Source organism: Rhinolophus sinicus, linkage group LG15 (genome assembly GCF_036562045.2).
Source record: "Rhinolophus sinicus isolate RSC01 linkage group LG15, ASM3656204v1, whole genome shotgun sequence".
Taxonomy (NCBI): Eukaryota; Metazoa; Chordata; class Mammalia; order Chiroptera; family Rhinolophidae; genus Rhinolophus; species Rhinolophus sinicus.
The window spans coordinates 3,943,110-3,964,950 of NC_133764.1; the positions used below are offsets into that span (position 1 = coordinate 3,943,110).

The 21,841-nt window shown below is 44.7% G+C and overlaps 1 protein-coding gene across 2 annotated transcripts; it reads left to right on the forward strand.

Annotated features, from left to right (window-relative positions):
* The first annotated feature begins 240 nt into the window (after positions 1-240).
* TRIM16 (tripartite motif containing 16) lies at positions 241-17,011 on the forward strand. 2 transcript variants are annotated; one of them, XM_019757428.2, is made up of 6 exons: positions 241-984; positions 6,331-6,426; positions 8,733-8,966; positions 11,070-11,235; positions 11,747-11,839; positions 16,082-17,011. In XM_019757428.2, the coding sequence occupies exons 1-6, from the start codon at positions 505-507 to the stop codon at positions 16,663-16,665; spliced, it is 1,653 nt and encodes a 550-aa protein (XP_019612987.2). In that variant the 5' UTR covers positions 241-504; the 3' UTR covers positions 16,666-17,011. The 2 variants fall into 2 exon arrangements, with proteins under 2 accessions (XP_019612987.2, XP_074175755.1); XM_074319654.1 differs by having other exon boundaries at positions 250-928.
* Positions 17,012-21,841: the final 4,830 nt, after the last annotated feature.

Here is a 21,841-nt window from a genome sequence, read left to right on the forward strand (position 1 = left end):
TAGCTGCCTCCTGTCCAATTCTATGAGACATGTATCCAAGTCCTTACATTTTTGGATCCCTTTGAAAAATGAAAACAAAGAACTTAGCCTGTCAAACACTGTAAAACAACATAGGCTTTTTGGAACAAAGCTCAGGAATCTCTAGTCCTTTCCAAAGCAGCCCAGACACACGTGGTCTTCGGCTGAGCCAATGGGGGAGGAATGATTCACATAAGAACAGAAGTTTAGGGCGGACCCGAGGAAGGGCTCGAGTGTGTGTGGAGACATCCTGAGCAGCCAGCTGTCCTGAGCCTAAGTAATCTAGCTGTCGTGTCGTCACTGCAGCTGGTGGCTGTCCAATTCCTGAGCCAAGCAATGATTAACGGAGCTTCCTCTGGGAGGGCGGAAACAGTTAAAATCTTGCAGCTGCAATCATCTAGGCGTGGTTCTCTGGTCTGATTTGGGCTGCGCAGATCCTGGGCCAAGGAGCAGAGGAAGGACAGCTCAGGCGGCAGAGCCTTCCAAATGGCTGAGTTGGATCTGATGCCTTCAGGGCCACTGCCCGAGATCTCTGCTCACTCTCTGGCCACTCTCAGCGCAGACTCTGGCTCAGCCAGTCCGGCAGAAGAAGAGGACAAGGGCTCCCTGGGGAGCCCCCAGAGGGAGATCGAGGCACAGGGGGCGCCTGGTGGCGAGGGAGAGGAGGAGATCCTGTGTGACTTCTGCCTTGGGGCCAGCAGAGTGAGGGCAGTGAAGTCCTGCCTGACCTGCATGGTGAATTACTGTGAGGAGCACCTGCGGCCGCACCAGGAGAACAGCAAACTGCACAGTCACCAGCTGACCGAGCCGGTGAAGGACCGGGACCTGCGCACCTGCCCTGCCCACCACAGCCCGCTGGTCGCCTTCTGCCACCCCGACCGGCAGTGCATCTGCCAGCAGTGTGGCCAGGGTGAGCACAGGGGCCACAGCTCAGTCTCCCTAGATGCCGCCCGCAGGGACAAGGAGGCAAGTGCTGGGGTCCATCCGGCAGAGGGAGGTGGGAGACGGTGTGCCCAGGGAGAGGCCCGGCCACTGCCGGAGCTCCTAAAGGGGCTGACTTCACTGCTGCGGTCTGAGTTCACCTGAAAAGGACTTGACCCTTAGTACCTGGCTGTTCCTCCAGCATAAATATCTATTACACTTGGCTTTGGAAACTGAAGTCGGTCACCATGTCCCCATCGTGGTCCCATTAGCTCTCTGTTATCTCTGCCTGTGTCTGTCTCCTCGTGCTGGCTAGTTCCCTGCTATTTCTCCTGTAGCTGTGGTGATTGACATGTGTCTGAGTGTGGGGCGCAGAAACTGTGGGGCTTGGGGCAATGATGCTTCCCTCTGGCAGGATCTGTGTGGCAATTATTAACAACAAAGTGTAAACCTTGGCAGAAATTCAAGAGAAAAGAATCAAACCTTTCCCGTAATTTATTTTCTTCCTTCTACCCCAAACAAGAGACCAGTAGAAAGTGCCCCTCTGGAGGTACTCAGTGTGAAATCCAAGAGCTTGAAAAGCTCTAAGATAACAGAGAACTGGAAACTTACCTCCAGATACAATTTCAAGGATGGCTTAACTTAGGGAAAAAATAAAAGTTCCTCATCAGATAGAGGTATCAGGAGAGACTGAAAAACACCATGCTCATAGCTTGTAATTTTAGTCCCATCAGATAGGGACACTGTTTCTAGAACAACCAGCCCTAGAGCTGAGAGCCTAGAGAAGTTCTTGTGAATGGATTTAGCAACTTTATATGCTTTGTTTCTCATACTTTGACTTTCCATGAGCACCTTTTTTTTTGTCCTCACTGGGGTAGTGCAGTTGACTTTTGTCCCACATTCCTTATATTCACACTCCTGGCAGCTCCCTGTTTTGCACTGCACACAGCGGCAGGCCCACTCTTGGCTTAGTGGTCCTGCGCAGCGAAAGAAAGAGGTTTCTGGGAGGCGTAGTTTACTTGCCAGGGCCCCTTCTCTACGCCCTTTCTTAGACATAGATTTTAACCAGTTTTAACCAGTGTTAGTGGGAATTTTTCTGGAAAGCTGTGTATTCCAGAGGCCAATGAGTCATCGTTTCCACTTGCCAGTGTCAGGGAATGTCCCTCATTTCCCTACTTTCACAACTATGAAGAGGTTCTGTATTAACAGATAGATAGATCAAAGGAAAGATCTCTGTATAATTGAGGAAATTAGTCTTCATTGTGCATTGCTGTCCGTGGATTTCCTAATCCAGTCCTCAAATAACCCTATGAGGTGGTAAGCTTTTTATTTCCACCACATTTGACCAAACTCATGCAGACAACTAAGTCATGGAGTGAGGAATGGAAGCTTCTGGGAAGCCACCCCACTGGAGGAACAAAAGGGAAGGAACCCAAAATCACAATATTACAACCTTACTTTTTTTCCCACCCAAATCCTACCAAACATTTGGTAGAGATATTAAGACAAAGTGTACTGCTTTTCCCTTTGGGTATTAATAGCTGAATTTCATTATACTTAACTGGAAACGTGATGCATGTACATGTTGAAAACCAATCTCCACCAAAAATTGCAGTAGATTATACCAGGAAAAGGTCTCTCTCCCATTTTGGGTCCTCTATCTCTCTCCTCAGAGGCAAACACTACCATCCACACTTTTTTGTTGTGTTTCAGAAATGTTCTGTGCATAAACTGATGCATTACCGAGACTTAGGGTAATTGTAATTCTGAGCAAGAAGAGTTGTGTAGAGCATGTGCGGAACCCCAAATCCAGATGTGCTAGGAAAGAGCTGGTAAGGCAAAATAAGGACAACTGGGTAAGGGTTCCAGGGCAGTTTTTGGTGCTGGAAAGCAATCATGGTTGTAAGTACAATGTAACAGCCCCAGTCCCCAGATTTTTGGTGATGGCTCCAATTCACAACCTCTACTTTCTGGTCTGCCTAAGAGAGTTCTTGTCCTTTCCATCCTGTGTCCTTGTTTTCAGCTCTAAGAAAAAGTTTACTCTGTAAGTGGCAGCAACACCCTAGGTGGCACTGCCAAATCTTAGGAGCAAAAGATTTCTTGCATGGAGCCCAAGAGAGCAGCCCAAAAGACGCAGTAACCGCCACCAGGATTATTCTGAGTTTTATTAGATGTAACTAAGGCTCCCGAAGCCTCATACTCCCTTCAGCTGGCCCAAGTTTGCTGGCATAACTTGCTGAAGGTCACTTTGGATCCTGTTAAGGGCTAATTACTCAAGCAGGCATGTTGTGCATAGTAAACTGCAAATGGCAGGGTCAGCCATGAGGACACAAAGCAGCCGAGCTCCTGCATTGGGTCCGCAGAGCAACTTATTTCTTAGCTAACCAAGTGAGTCCTTTCGGAAGGACTCTAGCTACTCCAGGCGGCAAAAACTCTGGATTTTGGGAGTCCTGGGTGTTCTTTGATTATTTGTTCTATTCTGCCGGGCTCTTCCTAATGGGGACCCCAACTTTTCCCTTTGCTGTAGGCCAGCTTCCCCAGGCCCCTTTGCTTCTAAGAGCAGCTGGTCTTACCTCCTTTCACTTTCTGCGAATCTCAGGCTTGCTGATGTGGAAATGAAACTGTGTGCATGCATGTGCTGTAAAATGTGCACTCCTTTGACTGTTTTCCTCTTTGTTCTGGCCCACGAAATGCACATGGTTCTTTCTTGTTCTTCCTTAAGTTTATCAAACATTATGGAGTGTTTCCTATGGTCTAAGTGTGAGGCTACGCTATGCATCCTCAGCGAGTGTGGACTTTAATCAGGAAGCCAAAGCACATTCCATGGCTCGCTGTAGTGCCAAAGGGCTGGGGCAACACACTGCCACATGATCGAAGAGGGGAGTGGTCCAGGGGCGGGGGCAGGTGAGGTCAGGGCAGGGTTCTTGGCGGAGAGATGACTGAGCCGGGCTCCGTCTCAAATCTTAAAATCTGTTAGTGACAGAGCATTACATTCAACATCAGCATTGGTTCTAGAAAGTTCAAACCTGGATGCTGCCTCTCAGAAAGTCTCCATGTAGAGCAGGAGCCAAGTTTCTGAGGGACACAAGCATTTTGTGCATCTGGGTGCGGCGGGGAGTTAACCAGCATTATTTATAGCCCGTTTGCTGGTATCCAGAAGATGGATGATTCAAGGCCACTCAGGAAAGGAATTTCTTCTAGAAATTCTGAGGAATGTCTTGGACTCAGTATTATGTAAATTATTTTTTCTTAAACATTCTACCAGGTTGTATGTCTTCCAAGAGCCTAGAGAGAGTCTTACTTAACTGGACTGGCATGTAGTAGGTTCTGACCAATTGACGGAAGTATGAAGTCAGGGGCAAACCAAATGCCAATACTCCAGAAAGGCCAGCATCTCATGGTTGGAAATACAAAGGAACTATTGCCACCTGGAAGTTTCTTTTATCTTCTCACGCTCTCTGCTCCTCCTATCTGCATTCCTAACCCGATCCCTGGCCACCAAGCTCCACGTTGCCACCTTTGCTCTGTAGATAGAAGCAAGAACAATTCTGTAGACCTATTCTGTGGCCCTGCACCACAGGAGATACTAAATGATTTGACAAAGATCGTATAGCCAGCAATGGCAGGTCTTCAGACCCCAAATACGGTGTTTTTTGCACAAAATTTGCCATTACCTTGCTGAAGTTGTACCCTTCAACTAGGGCTGTGTACGCTCATTGGCACCACTGTCCTGCTTTGGTGCATGGCCCACCCTGGCCTGCGAGGTGTGTATGGCTGGCATCTTGGGAAAGCCTGAAACCAGAGTCTGAGGCACCCCATCATTTTCTAGGAACAGGAATAACTGGAGATACTGGTATCCCAAAGTGGCCCCACCTTTTTGTGGTGAACAGAAGAGACTTCCAGTTGGGTGACTCACTCAGCGAGGCCTCCATTAGGTACTTAGGAGTGCTTTGCTCTTTTTACAGCAATCTGCAGACAGTGGAGAGAAATCTCTCACTGGAGACTCGCTGAGGGCCTCCCTGTGGCTCTGGACATGCTGGGGTTGATGGCTGTACCACATTCTCATGTCCATGCATGTTGCCAGGGTGTTCTATTGTGTTGCCACCACCTTTAAACAAGCAGTTTATGTCCTCCCCTCCCCCAACAGGTCACTGTGTAAGTCTTTTCGACACATTAAGACTCCACGATTGTCCCCAAATGGGCCAGAACCCCTCCCCTCCCACTCCCTTTCCTCACTCCTGGGCATTGAGTCTCAGGTCTCAGGTCTCAGGAGTGGGAGGTCCCTGGGGTTCCCTCAGAGCCTGAGTAAATGTTACCTGCCTTCTGCAGAGTGTCCTTGTGAGGCGAGTCCCCTGCCTGCCAAGGCTTCCCTCACTGGGAGGCTGGGAATTCCCTCAGGCTTCAGCGGGAGAAGGGTGAGACACGTCATTTATACCCTCTGAGTTCTATTAGAGCATAATGACTCATGGCTTTGAATACAGACATAACCTATTAAAAGCAGTTAAAGCTTTTGTTTTGCCGTCTCCTGCCCTTGTGGAAGCAGGCAAGTTTTCAGACGCTTAGGTTTCATGCCTTGGCATACTTTTTGGCAGAAAGTGTTTAAGGAGTCCCAGGAGGTGACCGTGAAGCTGGGCAGTGGGTTCTCAGGCAGGCACTTGCCTCAGCTGGGAGAGTTCACTATGCCTGCCTGCTTCCAGAACTGAACAAGAGTGTGTGAAGGAAAGCAGGCATGGCAGCAATAAGAATAAGACTAATGGTGACGATGATGGCAGCGCTGACATCATTGGAGCCCTTACAATGCACCAGCTACTGTACAAAGTTCTTATTTACATATGCTATCTCGTTCACCCCTCGCAATAACCCTAAAAATTAAGCACTTTATTTACCCCATTTCACAGGTGAAGAAATGGAAGTCTGGAGATGTTAAATAGGTTTTTCCAAAGTCTCAGCTGCTAAGTAGAAAACTGGGATCCCCACTACCTGCTCCAAGCCCGTGTTCCTTGTTAGGTTATTCTGGGTCAGATGGCCTGGGCTCAACTCGATTGTTGAACTGTGTGAACTTGGACGGGTGGCTTGATTTTATTATCTTAAATGGAGATAATGATGTGTGTGTGCTCAGCATAATATGAGGTAATCCATATAAATGCTTGAAATGATGACCGGCACAATGTATGTGCTCCCTATATTTTAGCCAATTCATGCTGAGTTCAGCCCCAGAAGGTGCTGGCACACAGATGACCATCTGCGTCTCCATTTAGTGCACTCTAGGCCAGCTTCTGAGAGCAGCTTTCAAGGTCAAACTCTCCTTTCCATGGAAGAAGGTGGAGAGTGCTGTTGCTCTTGGGACCTTCTGTGAGCCCTGGGCTTAACGCTGTCTTTTCCTTTTCTTAGGCTGAGCTTCGGGCCACCCAGTTAGACTTGGAGCGGAAACTCAAGTTGAATGAGAGCGCCATCGCCAGGCTCCAAGCCAACCATAAATCGGTTTTGGTAAGGCTGGTTTGGGTCACCTGCCAGGCTTCAGCACACCTGGCTGCTGCTGTGGGCTCAGCCAGGCCCATCAGGATTGTAGGACACAGGGCAGCGGGCCCAGCCTCCACGTCCATAGGCTCCTTGGGGTTTCTCAGCAACTAAGAATTGTAGGTATAGATACAGCTGGCTACACCACTGGGTGGCCAAACCTTGCTGTTGGGATTTGCTAGAACATTAGTTTAAGGCTCAAGACTGACAAGTGAATTACTTTTTCATAATATAGAGTAGAAGCAGGACTAGTCCTGTAATAACAGCATCCTTATTTTTACATTTACATTTTTTTTGACCAAGAGAAGGGGTGTGGGGGAGTATAAGGGGGTGTTTAAATAGAGCTCTAGGTATTATGCATAATTTTGGCCTCTTCCATCATGGGAGGGTGTTCTGCATGTGAGTCTCGCTAGTCCTATGTCCTGGCAGCCAGAAAAGAGTTGAGAACTGCTGGATTAGTGGATGATACTTGTTAAGGCCAATGGTGTGCCAGGCTACTAAGTTTTAGTCTGTTGGGGTTCATGACCACTTTACAGATAAACTCTAAATAGACTCCAACAGTCCCGTAAATGCTTCTCATTAGTGGCAAGCCAATAACCACCACTCAGAAGAGAATGCCATAGACAGTGAGTGAGCAGCAGCATTTTGCATACCAAGAATGATTCTGTCCATCCGTCCGTCCATCCATCCATCCATATCTAATACATGTATCCATTTCAACTTAATTTCCTCAGTACATCGATGGGCATGTGTACCATCTTTAACCTCTTTAAACTATTATCTTCGGTACTTTGATATGTTTGTGGCTCCTCCTTCCATAGTCCTTATTTGTCATCATTTGAGCAGTAAGTTATGTCCTTCACATATTCCATTTACATGAAAGTAAGAAGCATTTGTCCATGGGCAGGTTTAGGAATGAGAGGCTGCATGTGACAGCAGAAGAGTCAATCTACTAGCATCATTTGAGGCTTGCTGTCTCCCGCATTCCTCAGAAGGGCCTCGGTGAAGGAGGGTGGATTTGGACCCTGAAGTATACTTTAGGCTCTTGGCTTTCAGCCCCATGGTATCATGCTTCTCTAAGGCACCTACATGTTGTCATTATAGGGAGTAAATGGATTCCACTCTTTTCCCATAACCAAACCAACATTGTCTTACAAACAACTGTTTGCAAAGCTAACAGGAAAGCAGACAATCTGACCACAAGACTGATGACAATGGACTCTTTCTGAAGATAGAATCAGCAACCAGCCATGTATAGCTAAAGAGTAACTCAGCTTGTTAGCACCAATAGAAATTTATTTCTTCTATTCATGTAATTATTCTCTTCCTTGTCTCATAAAAAACCTTTGCCCTCATCCTGTGATTGGGACACTATTTGGGTTTCTGCCTGAATCAGCTCTCCCCAAACTGCAATTCTTTTTGATTACCAATAAATGCTTGTTGCCTCTGAGAAAAGAGGGAAGATAGGGAATATATAAAATGGAGTCACTTTAACCAAGATGCTAAAATTATGAAGGCAGAAGCATGAGGAAAGACTCTACTCTTTTCTAACTAGCCCAGGAACTTAAAATTTTTGAACTTTCCAGCCCTGTGTCAATGCCTGGATATACATCTGGACAGACATCCGACCTCCAGATAACCCTCTGATGACCCCCTGAATGACTCACATATCCAAACTACCTGACATCCACCTGACACCCATTATCCTGACACACCCACCGGTGTGACCAGACCTCCTGGACCCATCTTCTAGACCACCATCATCCAGACAGCATCCTTGCCTGGTAGAGACACCATAAGCTTAGATGTGCTTTTGGCTCTCATGGCCTCAGTGGGCACTTTAACAAGACATAATGAAATGCTAAGGAAGTTAATTCATGCTACTGATTTGTACAAAGAAGCCAAATTATTCATTTACCACTATAAATATGGCTATCAAGTGCACTGAATACATGCACTGCCCTGGTAGGAAAACTAATCAGAACCTTGAATAGCAGCTTGACTGGCAGAGCTGGGAGAGGTCTCAGACATCACGTAATTCACTCTCTCATCCAATGGATGAGATTGTTAATGATGGGTAAATAAGTTCTCACAAGCTGGAGAGTAAATCTTTATTCTAGGAACCCAGAATTCCTACGAGAATAAAAGCTTCCTTTTACTATAGAATATTGCTCCCTAATTTACAGGTTTCTTAGGTTTACATTCCTGTGTGCTAAGCTTTAATAAGGTTGGATGCCTTGCTAACAGTGCCCTCCCCCGCCCCCGCCCCCGGCCAGGTGTCGGTGTCAGAGGTGAAGACGGTGGCTGAGGAGCAGTTTGGGGAACTCCTTGCTGCCATGAGGAAGGCCCAGGACGATGTGATGCGGTTCTTGGAGGAGAAGGAGCAAGCTGCTCTGAGCCAGGCCAATGGCATCAAGACCCACCTGGAGCACAGGAGTGCGGAGATGGAGAAGAGCAAGCAGGAGCTGGAGAGGATTGCTGCCATCAGCAACACTGTCCTGTTTCTGGAGGTACAGGTGGTCGGGGGCGGGGCAGCTGGGCCGTGGAGCTGGAGGCATCTACACAACTCAGCCTGGGAACTAACTGGCAGATGTGGCAGTGGAACTGCTCTTTGATACATAGGGGCACAGGGAGCTGTGGGGACAGAGAGAAGCAGGTCTTGATTCAGCAGAGTCCGGGAATACAGGAAGGGGAGGGAAGACTTCCCAGAGCGGGAGGCTGGAATCAGGTCATGGAAGATGAGTAATGCTCCCGGAGAGGGAACAGTATATGCGCAGGCAGAGAGGTCTGAGAAAACACAACTGATTTGGGGAACTAGGTGCTTTCATAAACGACGGATGATGAGGCTGGCAGGGCCAGGCAGACGTCTGGCTATGAGGGAAGTTTGTTCTTCATCAGGAAGTCACAGAAGCCATTGGGGGGCATCAGATGGGGGAGTGATGAGCTCAGATCAGTGTGCTTTAGAAACCTCTCACACAGTGATAAGGAGGCTTGCTTGTCAGGGTTGAGACTGGAGACCTGCTGCCTTTCGAAGAGGGCTAATGTGTGCTGGGGTGATTGAGAAAGGCCCAGCAGTGGAGACAAGACTTTGCATCACAATGTGCCATTATACACTAAGGCCCATATCAGAGCTAGGCCTGAGCACATGTGGTCTTGCAGGGAAGGAACACTGGGTTGGGCATAAATTCTGTCATCCTGGATCTGTCACCAAATAGTGTCGTTTTTAGCAAGTCACTTAACCTCTTTGGGTCTCAAGTTCCTCATTTATCAATCAGTTCAGAGTAAGTGATTGCAAGACTCCTTCAAATCTAATATTCCTAAATACTAGTAATTTTTCTCAGTTGCATTTTTGAAAAAATTCTCTTCCAGTTACAATATTGAATATTTATTTCCAAACATAAATATTCATTGTGGAAAACAATTGGAAAATACAGAAAAACATGAAGGAAAACAATCACCCTTTCTCCCATCACCCAAAGACAGCCATAGTTAACCTTGTAATGAGTGAGAGAAAGAAAAGTAGGCAAAAATACTGATAGAATGTCACTTTACCAGTTCCTTTGCTTTTCAATATCAAAACACAAAGAAAATGGGAATAAAAATTTGGCTTTCCAGGTCATAGTTTCCCCAAAGAGTATATAAATTTCTCTTTATTTTTGTTTTTCCTTTTATAACTTTAACATGAAAAGTGTAACATAAACAAAATACATTTTAGAATAAATTAACTTATTTATTTTGATTAAAAATAACTTCCTTTCCCCCAAATTGTTAGGCTGTTGAAATGACAACATGCATTGAATAACCTAGCCTTCCCCCACTGATTTAAAACACTATTTTTAGCATGGGTGGTACAAAATCTATATACAGTATTGAAATGTTTATCAACCTTTCTCTCTATCAACTGTCTGGTTTGTACTTTTCCTTCTTTTCCAACTGATCTATCAAACCCTTTTGGTACAATGGTGTTCATCACCAAGTTTTATGCTGTATCCATTCTGCTCGATGCTTCAACTGCATTTGAATTTTGATAATGTGTTATATCTGAAAGCAACCTTTCCTGATCACCACATTGTTTGGAACTGTAGCGGCTTAAGGTGATTATCTATGTGGAGACACTTTTCAAACTCTAAATCACAGCATAAGAATCAGAGAAAATCGTGTATTGGATTGAATTGACAAGGAAAAGGCAGCCAGCATTCCTGTCTGAGGACATGGTTGTGAATCTTCTGAGAGCTGCACCAGGTCCTCCATTCCCTATTGTGGCTTGTGTTTAAATGATTTTTTAAAAAGTCCTGAGGGTATGAGTGTAGCAGGAATGTTATCTCCATTTGGGCTGTTGGCATAAAATGTGTTTTTGTTCTTTGGTTTCCAGTTTGGGCTGTGTATTGGAGCTGCTCGTGCCATCTGGTCTCTTCCTTTTTAAAAGCCCACATTCTCAGTTTAAAAAATAAATGCTTTCTGTGTTGTTAGACCCTGGGCTGGACACATTACATACTTTCTTTGTGAAGTGCACATTACCATTGAACCATTTTATAGATGTAGAAAGTGATGAATGAGGCGAGCGCCCCAGTTTAAGAAATACAGAAACCAAGCCAATGTTTCCTTTCCTGTAGGAGTACTGCAAGTTTAAGGACATCGAGGACAGCTCCTTCCCTAGTATTTATATAGGACTTAAGGATAAGCTCTCGGGCATCCGCAAGGTCATCACGGACTCCACTGTGCACTTAATCCAGTTGCTACAGAACTACAAGGAAAAGATTCAGGAGTTCGCCAAGGAAGGTGAAAATTTTTCTGTGGGCTGTGGTATGTGTGTCTCTCATAGTGGTTGATGGGGAAGGTGAGAGAGAGAGAGAGAGAGAGAGAGAGAGAGAGAGAGAGAGAGACAGGGGAGGGAGGGCGAAATCAAGGGGAATGTCTCATTTTCAAAGCCATTCTTTGGCTAGACCATGTTACTAATGGACACTTATTTTGATTTCATTTGATAATTGAGACCCAGAGAAGGCTAGTTAGTCACATCATGCAATTGGCTGACATGTCTACGACCAGCTTCTTAGATTGCTAATATCTGTGCTTTTAAGTGAAATCCAAGTCAGTTTGAGATCATTTTCAGCCTATTTTGCTTCATCCACCAGAGAAAGTGTAGTCCATTGAGTGTGGTTCTCTGAGACATGACTAGGCTCCAGCCCCTTCTTCCCCCAGAAGCCCAAGGAAGAGTGGCTGGGAAGGCCTGCTTCTTAAATTCTCCTGACCACCTGGACAGGTGTGCATTCACAACTCTCTGATTTTCTAGAGGAGTATAACATCAGAACTCAAGTGTCTACCTCTGAGCGCAAGTATTGGACCTCAAAACCTGAGCCCAGCACCAGGCAGCAGTTCCTCCAATGTAAGTTGTAAACAGCTTTCCCTTCCTCACTATTGATGTGAGTATAATGCTTTGCTGAAGCAAGAATGCCGTCTCTCACATAGGTTTCAGGTTCTTGCAATCTCAGTTCAATCCTTAAATAATACATTTTTTTAAATTTAAATTTTTTTTAACTTTTCATTTTGAAACAATTTCAAACTTACAAAAACATTGCAAAGATAGGACAAAGAATTCCCACATGTCTTTCATCCCACTTCTCCAAACGTTAACGCTTTACATAACTACAGTACACTTATCAAAACCAGGAAATGAACATTGCTGCAATGTTATTAACTAATCTACAGAACTTATTCAAGTTTCACAAGTGTTCCAGCCAATGTCCTTTTTCTAGCTCAGAGTCTGATCCAGGATCGCAAATACTTTCATGCCTCCTTAGTCTCCCCCAATCTGGGTCCAGTCTCTTAGTCTTTCTTTGTCTTTTGTGACCTTGGCATGTTTGAAGATCCTGGCTAGTTGCCAAATGGCTCACTATTGTCTGGCTTGCCAGAATTGCATAACCCATTGTCCTGTCATATGTGGTATATACCATATGTGGTATTGACCTGGTCAATTAGCACTGTTAAAAACACTGCATTTCCAATCAATACTGCATTATGGTTAACAAGCTGGTGAGGTTTCATCTCCTAGTAGAGGAAGGACTGCATCTGTGTATTTAAGGCTCATTTTTATGACATTTGGCTAATTCATCTTTTTGGAACATGCCATTGAATCCTGCTTCTGCTTGTTTTCTGGGAGTGACCACTAGCTGACTAACTCCTGGACCTCCTTTTTCTCTGGTTATTATGTGTAGCATCAGGTTTGGATGCCAATCTCCTATTCCTGCCACAGCTGCTATTTTTCCCAGGACCTCTTGGTTTCCACACAATTTTCTTTACTCTTTCCTGCTTCCTGACAGAAGCACATCTGTATTTTACAGACAGATATAATTAATACAAGAAGCCAAACACCCTTCATTCTTCACATTAAAAATGACACATACCCTATTATAACCTATTTTCTTTTGCATTATGAATGTCTTTTTGTACACACGATATTAACCTTTTCTCTTTGAGTATTGTTATGAACATTTAACATTTTATAGACTCAGACTGTTTCACTTTTCCAAGTTCTGGAGCTCAAATTGCCAATGTGACCGGTTGGGGTTGCTTGTACACTGGCCGTTTTCATTAACATTCTACCCTTGACATTCTTAAATGTATCATTGCTTTCTAGCAGAATGTTCCTATTCTGGTTTTCTTGTCCCAAGACATAAAATCACCTACCCTCCTGGGAGTCTTAGAGGAATATTACTGTTCAAAATCTGGGTGCTAAGAATTGCAAAGGAGTTGGTGATGGGTAAAAGTGCTGCTGCAGATAATGTGGGGGCCACTTTTAGTAACAGCTGAAGACTATATACACCTTTGAGGTCCTTAGTTCACACTCATGTTTCCTTTTAACTTTTTGAACTGCTGTGTCCTTTTCTTCCAGGATGTGGTCTCATTGACTACTAAGAATTTCTCTTGCCAAAGGTGTATGGAAAGCTCTGGGTTAAACTAAGATAATTTTTTAAATTAATGGATTTTTAAATAGCCTTTAATATGCTAATTCATTTGCAAAGTGTATACTGAGCACCTTCTCTGGGCTAGAACCCCAGGATAGAGTCCCACATAAAATGTGGATCTTATAGAGAAGAAGGAGGGCAAGCATGAAACAAACACACAACTAGATTATTGTACATTTGATGAGTAGCATGAAGTATAAAAAGTCAGGGTGTTCTGAGAGTCAGTGCTGGGGAGGCAACAGATTCAGGTAGGGGTCAGAGAGAGCCTCTTTGAGGACGTGCTCTGTCAGCTGCAGCCTGAAAGGATCAGTAGGAATCACCCAGAGTTAGGTTGGAGCGGTGACCCCATTGTAGAGGGAATGGTCTGTGCTAAAGCCCTGAAGTGGGTTCAGTGTTAGGTGGAGCTGAGGTCAGGATGCTGAAGTATGCTGATCAAACCGGAGCGGGCAGGAGACAAGGCTGGAGACACAGGCAAGGGCCAGGCGTGCGGCACCATGCAGGCTGGGGCAAGGGGTCACTACTTTATCTTAAGAGCAAGGGGCACCATCAAAGGCTATAACCTGGGCAAGATTCACCTTAGCCTATACCCTGAAACCAGCACTGTGGCCCTGTCATGGGGAAGGTGTACGAAGCAGGGGAGGGCCACATGACCAGCAAGGAGTCTACTGCCCTACTTTGGGCGAGACTTGGTGGTGGCTTAGATGGGGGGTGATGCAGTGTGCTGGAGAGAAGTGGGTGGGAGCCATAGGGCTTCCTGCTGCCTGTGTGTGTGTGAGGAGGAGCAAGGTGGGGGTGAGGATGAGGGCAAAACAATGTTGAAAATAACTTTAGTGTGATTTGAGCAACTGGGTGTACTATTATTATCTGGGAGGAGCTATTATTTTCTGGGAGTGGGAAAAGAAGATGTGTGGGGCACTGTTTGAGAGTCCACCCGGCTAAATATTGCTCAAATATTAAAAAAAATAAAGAATGGATCAATTGTGGGTACGCGAGTGCCTATTCCCCCAAACCCTTGCCAACATTGGGTAGAATGGTGCTTGGCTTTCACTACATATTTGTGAATGAATGAATGAGCGAATCGATGGATTTTATTTCTTTTCTTTTTTATTTATTTATTTATTTTTTTATTGGGGAAGGGGTATAGGACTTTATTGGGGAACAGTGTGTACCTCCAGGCCTTTTTTCCAAGTCAAGTTGTTGTCCTTTCAATCTTAGTTGTGGAGGGCGCAGCTCAGCTCCAGGTCCAGTTGCCGTTGCTAGTTGCAGGGGACACAGCCCACCATCCCTTGCGGGAGTCGAACCGGCAACCTTGTGGCTGAGAGGATGCGCTCCAACCAACTGAGCCATCTGGGAGCTCAGCAGCAGCTCAGCTCAAGGTTCAATCTTAGTTGCAGGGGGTGCTGCCCACCATCCCTTGTGGCACTCGAGGAATCGAACTGGCAACCTTGTGGTTGAGAGCCCACTGGCCCATGTGGGAATCGAACCGGCAGCCTTCGGAGTTAGGAGCATGGAGCTCTAACCATCGGAGCCACCAGGCCGGCCCGGATTTTATTTCTTGATTCAGTCCCGCAAATAACATCTTAATTGCCAAGCAATTTGAGCTTCATCAAGAAAGGAAGTGGAGTGACTTGTTAAAAGGGGTCTGGGACCACTTACAACGTGTGTGGGGGTTTCCTACAATAACTCAGTTCTAACAATATCTACCTGTAGATAGCATCAGATCCCACAGGTTAAGGGCTCATTCCCACAAGACTTCTCTCATCCCACTTCAGATGGCAATGACAAGTAGCAGGACCCCAGGCTACCCACAACTTCTGTCCTACTTGGCTACCAATCAGAGGTTCCCACGACCCCCTCCTCAGGTTCAATAAATTTGCTAGAGCAGCTCACAGAACTGAGGGAAACATTTATGTTTGCCAGTTTGTTAATGGATATGATAAAGGATACAGATGAATAACAAGATAAAAAAGTACATAGGGCGAGGTCTCGGAGCACCCCAAGCATAGGAGCAGGGGTGCATCACCATCACCTCTTGGTGTCGATGTGTTCACCCACCTGAAAGCTCTTTGAACCCCCAACTAATGGGAGTTTTATGGAGTTTCCTTATGTAGGCACAATTAATTATTAACTGCATTTCCAGCCTCTCTCTCCTCTCTAGAGAACTGGGGGTGAAGCTGAAAATTCCAAGCTTCTAGTCATAGCTTGGTCTTCCTGGTGACCAGCCCTCATCCAGGAGCCATCCAGGAGCCCACCCAAGTTGCCGCATTAGAACAAAAGATGCTCTAGTCACCCAAGAAATTACAAGGGTTTCAGGAGCCCTGTGTCAGGAACTGGGATCAAAGACCAAATATCAGAATATGCTCCTAGTGTTCTTATCGCTTAGGAAATTACAAGGGTGTCAGGAGCTTTGTGTCAGGGATGGGGGGAGGGGCAGGGAGAGGGACCAAGCATGTATTCCTTATTATAAATCACAATATCGCATTGTGTTCTCTGTTTTCTGGTTTTCACCCACCTCTTTTGCAGGAGGAACAGCAGCCTGGGTAAACAGAGAACAGGGAGATGGGTATTTTCTCATACTTTGGAGGCTGGTCAGGTTTGAAGTGTTCTGTCTCAATTAGCTGTTGGTTTCTGACTTCCTCTCTCTGACTTCTGTATCTTTTCAGATGCTTGTGACATCACCTTTGACCCTGACACAGCACACAGGTATCTGCGGCTGCAGGAGGACAATCGCAAGGTCACCAACACTACGCCGTGGGAGCATCCCTACCCGGATCTCCCCAGCAGGTTCGTGCACTGGCGGCAGGTGCTGTCCCAACAGAGCCTGTATCTGCACAGATACTATTTCGAGGTAGAGCTGCTTGGGGCAGGCACCTACGTTGGCCTGACATACAAAGGCATCGACAGGAAAGGGGAGGAGCGCAATGGTTGCATTTCCGGAAACAACTTCTCCTGGAGCCTCCACTGGAACGGAAAGGAGTTCACTGCCTGGCACAGTGACACGGAGACCCCGCTCAAGGCCAACCCTTTCCGGAGGCTGGGGATCTACGTCAACTTCCCGGGGGGGATCCTCTCCTTCTATGGCGTGGAGCCTGACGCCATGACTCTGGTTCACAAGTTTGACTGCAAGTTTTCAGAGCCAGTGTACCCTGCCTTCTGGCTTTCCAAGAAGGAAAACAGCATCCGGATTGTGGATCTGGGCGAGGAACCTCAGAAACCAGCGGCGACTTCAGTGGAGACTGCTCCGTAGGCTCCAGGATCTATTTTCCAGACTTTTGTTAACCACAATGATTGGGCAGCAGCTTTCATTTTAAGGGTGACTTGGGAGCAGAAATCTCTGCCAGTGGTAACTGGCTCCAGAAATCATGTGAGCCTGTGGATGAGAATGGTCTCTGGCTTCTCCCTTTTGCTCCATTCTGTGCTGCTCTTTGTGTTTGCAGTCATGTTCAGGTGCCTAAGTCCCCGTCATTATCTTTGAATGATACTCTTCTGTCTGCTCAGGTGAACAGCACACTGTGCCCAGAATTGGTAACCAGCAATCTTCAGAGATCAAAAAGATCACAGAGTAATTTTAATAAATTGCTAACTTTATTGAACATTTCCTATGTCCCAGACACTGTTCTGAGTGCTTCCTGTGTATCAACTCACGTGACCCTCATACAGCCCATGGGTAGATGCTCATATCATCCCCAGTTTGCAGATGGGGAAACTGTGGTCCATGGGGTTAGTTAACTTACTCAAGGTCACTGTGGTCATACGGTGAGTGGGTGACAGAGCTGGGATTCAAACTGGGAGGGCTGACATTGAACTTTTAACATCTATACCATGCTGCCCTCCTCATTAGATCGTGGGTGTTGTGTATAAGGGCATAAACAACATGATGAATGGCACGCATGGAAACAGAGCATCTTAAACCTGCTTCTTAGAGTTTCGAAATCTCTTTGTACTTCCCACATCTGACGGGGCCATGCAGCTGTGCAGCAGCAGAAAACTCACCTGTTTTTTGGACATCCAGGGATATAAGAAATGTGTTAGTGGAGTCCAAGTCTTAGCCCCCATGACCTCTAGGAAGGGTCTCATTCCTATCTTCTGAAGTCACCTGATTTCTCTGATGTCTCATTCAAAGGACAGTTCTTCAGGTTGTTGAGGGTGGTTCTCACGCATATCCTCCCAGGAAGTTTTTCACACTGTATTTCCCACTTTTTTTGTTTTCACACTGTATTTGCCACTTTTCTTCATAATTTCCAGAACTTTCACCCTTGCCCCCCCATCATTTCATCTTCCTTTCAACAGATGCTCCGTAAGAATGTTCATCGAGCCTTTAGACAAACGACAAACTGTCTTTAAATGAGTTTCTGAGAACATGACCTGAAGTCCCTATCAGAAATATAACTTGTGGTTCTTTTTGTGTGACTTTTGTCAAGACAAATTTGTTTACACAGACCGATGCTCCCCCCAGAAAATAGATGGGTGAAAACCAGAAAACAGAGAACATAAATGTGATATTATGATTTATAATAAGAAATACATGCTTGGTCTCTGCCCCCCAGTTCCTGGCACAAAGCCCCTGAAACCCTTGTAATTTCCTAAATGATAAGAATAGTGGGAGCATCTTTTGTTCTAATATTTGTCTTGCCTTTGACCAGTCTGATGTTTCTGTCTCAAGAGTTTATTACTTCAGTGTCACTTGACTTGTTTCCAGAGACCCTGTCCTATTATTTGTATCTGGGGATATATACAGTGTAGGACTTGAATTTTTTATTGGAGTTTTAAAAATTTGAATTTTATTGAATTTTAAATTTGATCACATTATTGCTGCTTGCTGAAATGGTTTTTATTCGTGATTCTATTTCCAATATATTAGCTCTCCTTCCTAGCCTAGTGTCATGGACAGAATTGTTAACCTTTTCTTCTTAAGTCTTGATCTTGTTGATATATATTCTGTGTCCCTGAAAATAAGACTTAAGTCAGACAATCAGCTCTAATGTGTCTTTTGGGGCAAAAATTAATATAAGACCCGAGCTTAGTAAAATAAGACCAGGGCTTGTGTTAATTTTTGCTCCAAAAGATGCATTAGAGCTGATTGTCCAGCTATGTCTTATTTTTGGGGAAACACGGTATATATATATATATATATATATATATATATATATATATATATATATATATTAGGGTAGGGTCAAATACAAAATCTTATAGCACTTAGTCAATACGCTCTGGGTTTAGTTATTCAATAAGTTATGCATCGGTAAAACGGAACAATAATGGAGCCTACCTTTTTTGCCCCTTTATTCACTGGACCCACAGAAGGACTTTTTCAGTGACAGAGATCAAGATAAGCTATGTCTACATTTCCTTGCTGTTCTTGTCGAACAATGCTCTCAAAAGAGAAAATGAGATTAGCTTGGTCTGCTTTGTTTTTGTTGAGTCCCTGTGGGTTATTGGTGCTTGTCACTTTCTTTTCTAAATGCTCACAAACTATTTGATAAACCATTTTAGAGTTCTGCTGTAGGTTAACATCAGGTTAACTAGTCGGTTGTTTTCAGAATCTACCTTATTTTTCTTTTTAAAAATCAAAACAATTTTCTGCTTCCCATCTTCTACCATTCTCCCTAATTTCTCTAAGATTAATGCCTGGTTTTCAGTCACATTGGTAAATTGTGTCTGTGTCATGAGATGTATTTTGTTTAGGCCCGAATACTTGACTCGTATAAAAGGATCCCTTTGGGTACCTCCTTACTTGTTGTGAATTTTGTTTCCTTGTCAGTTCTTTTTGTCTGTTTTCAGTTTCAAGACCTTTCCTCTTGATATAAAAGATCAAAGCAAAATTGAGAATTAGGCAATTCTGTCATTGCCTCAACTGATAGGCATATCTTTTTTCTTGGTCTGAAAACTGAAAATTGCCTAAAAACAAGCAAAAGAATTTAAAAAAGAGAACAAAGGCCAATTTTATATTCTCTGCCATTTCCCCCAACCTGTTTGTGTGTCACTCTTCTGTATTTACCCACTTTTACTTCCTCTTCCATTGTGTAGACTCATTTTGGAAAAAAGAAAAAAAATCTAAACTCATTGAGAGTTCCTTTTGGTGCCAGATTATTTTGTTCCATTACCAGACCATTTGTGATTGTAGAGTCAGAATGCGATTTTAGCCACTACATAATTTATTCTTGTGTCAACTTTTTGAAATCCAAGGGCATGTGACATTCTCTTCTAGGAATCTTACTAATTCTGAATGAATTCCCACATTTCCCCAAGAATCACGATAAAATGAGGAAATATAAATATTGGCTCAGTCACAGAGCCCTTATCTCTTCACCTTGGTTCAGAATGTTTTTGGAATGACCGTCCTCAAATAAAATCGAACCAATGTATGCAGCGTTTATAACATGCAAGCCACTGTGCTAGTTGCTAAGACACAGTCATTTAGAAGACAATTAGCTGTGTATTTTGGTCACAAGAAGTTGATTAAAATCGAAGTGAAAAGTGTTCGTGTGTTAAGAACTAAGTAGGAATATACTATGTAAGACAATTACAGATGAGGTGGTATGTGAAACCAGGACTTTTTTATATTCTGGTGCAAGCTTCTAATTGAACGTTTTCTCAGCCATCTTCAGTGACTGAGTTCCATTTTGTGTCATTACTAACCTACTCCCTGATTGCTCCCCATTTCTATAACCAACTGCCCCCGTTCCAGGGCCACCACTCCAGCCTCATTAGCCTCAACAGAAGATGGAAGGAAAAGTAGTGTGTATATTTCCTGCTTCTGTTAGCTCCCTCCGATTTGGGCACTGACTCCTCTCCCTCCGCACCTGTTATGAGACATCATGGTGGGGGGCGGGGCACACGAGTTCTTGCAGGGAGGTTCACTGTACCCTGAGTATCTGATATCCACATGCAGGGCACATACTGTGGATGGCTCGGGTAGAGTGATTGGCTGTCCAGAATTTGCTGGAATATATTTAGTCTTGATTTCTATTTCTGGTTTGCTCTGTAGTCTTGTAGAGAAAATTCTACCACCTCTCTGAAGGAAGTAGGCCAGGTACTAGAAAGAAAGAGGCAGAACAGGTCATCTAACAAGGGCGCAGGGTTGGCATAGCAGTGATCAGTCATTTGAGGTTAAATTATTTCCTCCAAATTAATGATTTACATAGTGACCCTAAGGATTACCTGAAAAGAGAGGGTGTGTGTGTGTGTGTGTGTCTCATATACAAGTGAAAAAAAATTCTTAAAAAAGTCTACCAAGCTGCAATAGCAATTTGGTGTTTGCAGCCTTTTCAAATTATAATGTACTCTCCAGAAGTTTACAAAAAACTCTTATCATTCTTTCTTCCATTCCAGCCATGCCTCTCAGATCCTTCTTCTCTTCTTCGTGTTCTTCGTTTTTTGTTTCAGTCAGTTTAAAGCTTAATTTTGAAATTAAAGTTTATTTTCCCATAGGATGCTCCAGGTTTTATGCTGTGATATTAAGGTAGTGTGATTGGATTTGTGTGTCTGGTGGCTAGCCTCTGCCCTGCCACACTGGCCCTTACCACTGGAAGTGCTGGTAGGGCCCTGGGAAGCCTGGGTGGGCTGGCAGGTGTGGTCATGGGGTTGCCTTAGGTGTTCAGGGTGCAGAAGTCCACTCAGGTGGGATCCTGGTCAGTTTATCCAGCACTCTCTGGGGGAAGACCGGATGCCTGGTTCTGTGCAATGAGCTTATTTGTCCGCTTAGTTGGTTAAATCAATTTAGAGTGGAACAACAATCCGAAAAATATGGGGTCTGCTTGTTGGCAAATTTGCTTACTCTTGAATGACCAGTGTTTCCATCTGGTAATATTATTCATTTCATTGTTCTTATCTATCCTTCAATTTAGTGTCCCCTTTTCTTTTTGTCAAATAAATTCTGTGCTTACCTCCGTGGTTAATGGTTAATACTGGTCAGGGCCAGGATCCTACTCTGTATCCCAGTTGGATGGATGGGCACAAGGCTGCCAGGTAAACATTCTTCTTTTTCTTTTTTTCTCATTTTGTCTCCATCTTCTCCTTTTTTCTTCTTCTTCCTCCTCCTCCTCCTCCTCCTCCTCCTCCTCCTCCTCCTCCTCCTTCCCCTTCCCCTTCCCCTTCCCCCCTCCTCTTTCCTTTCTCATTTCTCCTGTTTATGCTGTACTTGACCTGCTCCTCAAACTGGCCACTGGAACTCTGGGGTTTCTTGGTCCCCATCTCAGGTAAGTGAACTTCCAGCTTCACTCCAGGCCGCCAAGTCCTATTTCCACTGGAATATATTATTTGTCGCTCTAGTTTCCATCATTTCAGCCTTCAACTTGGGCATTCCACCAGTGGTATTTAGATGTCTCAATCATTCTGGGTTTCAGTTTCCCCATCTATAAAATGGGGGCATTAGACTCCCCACATGTCTCAGAATCATTCAGCCCTAAAGCCTGGCTCTT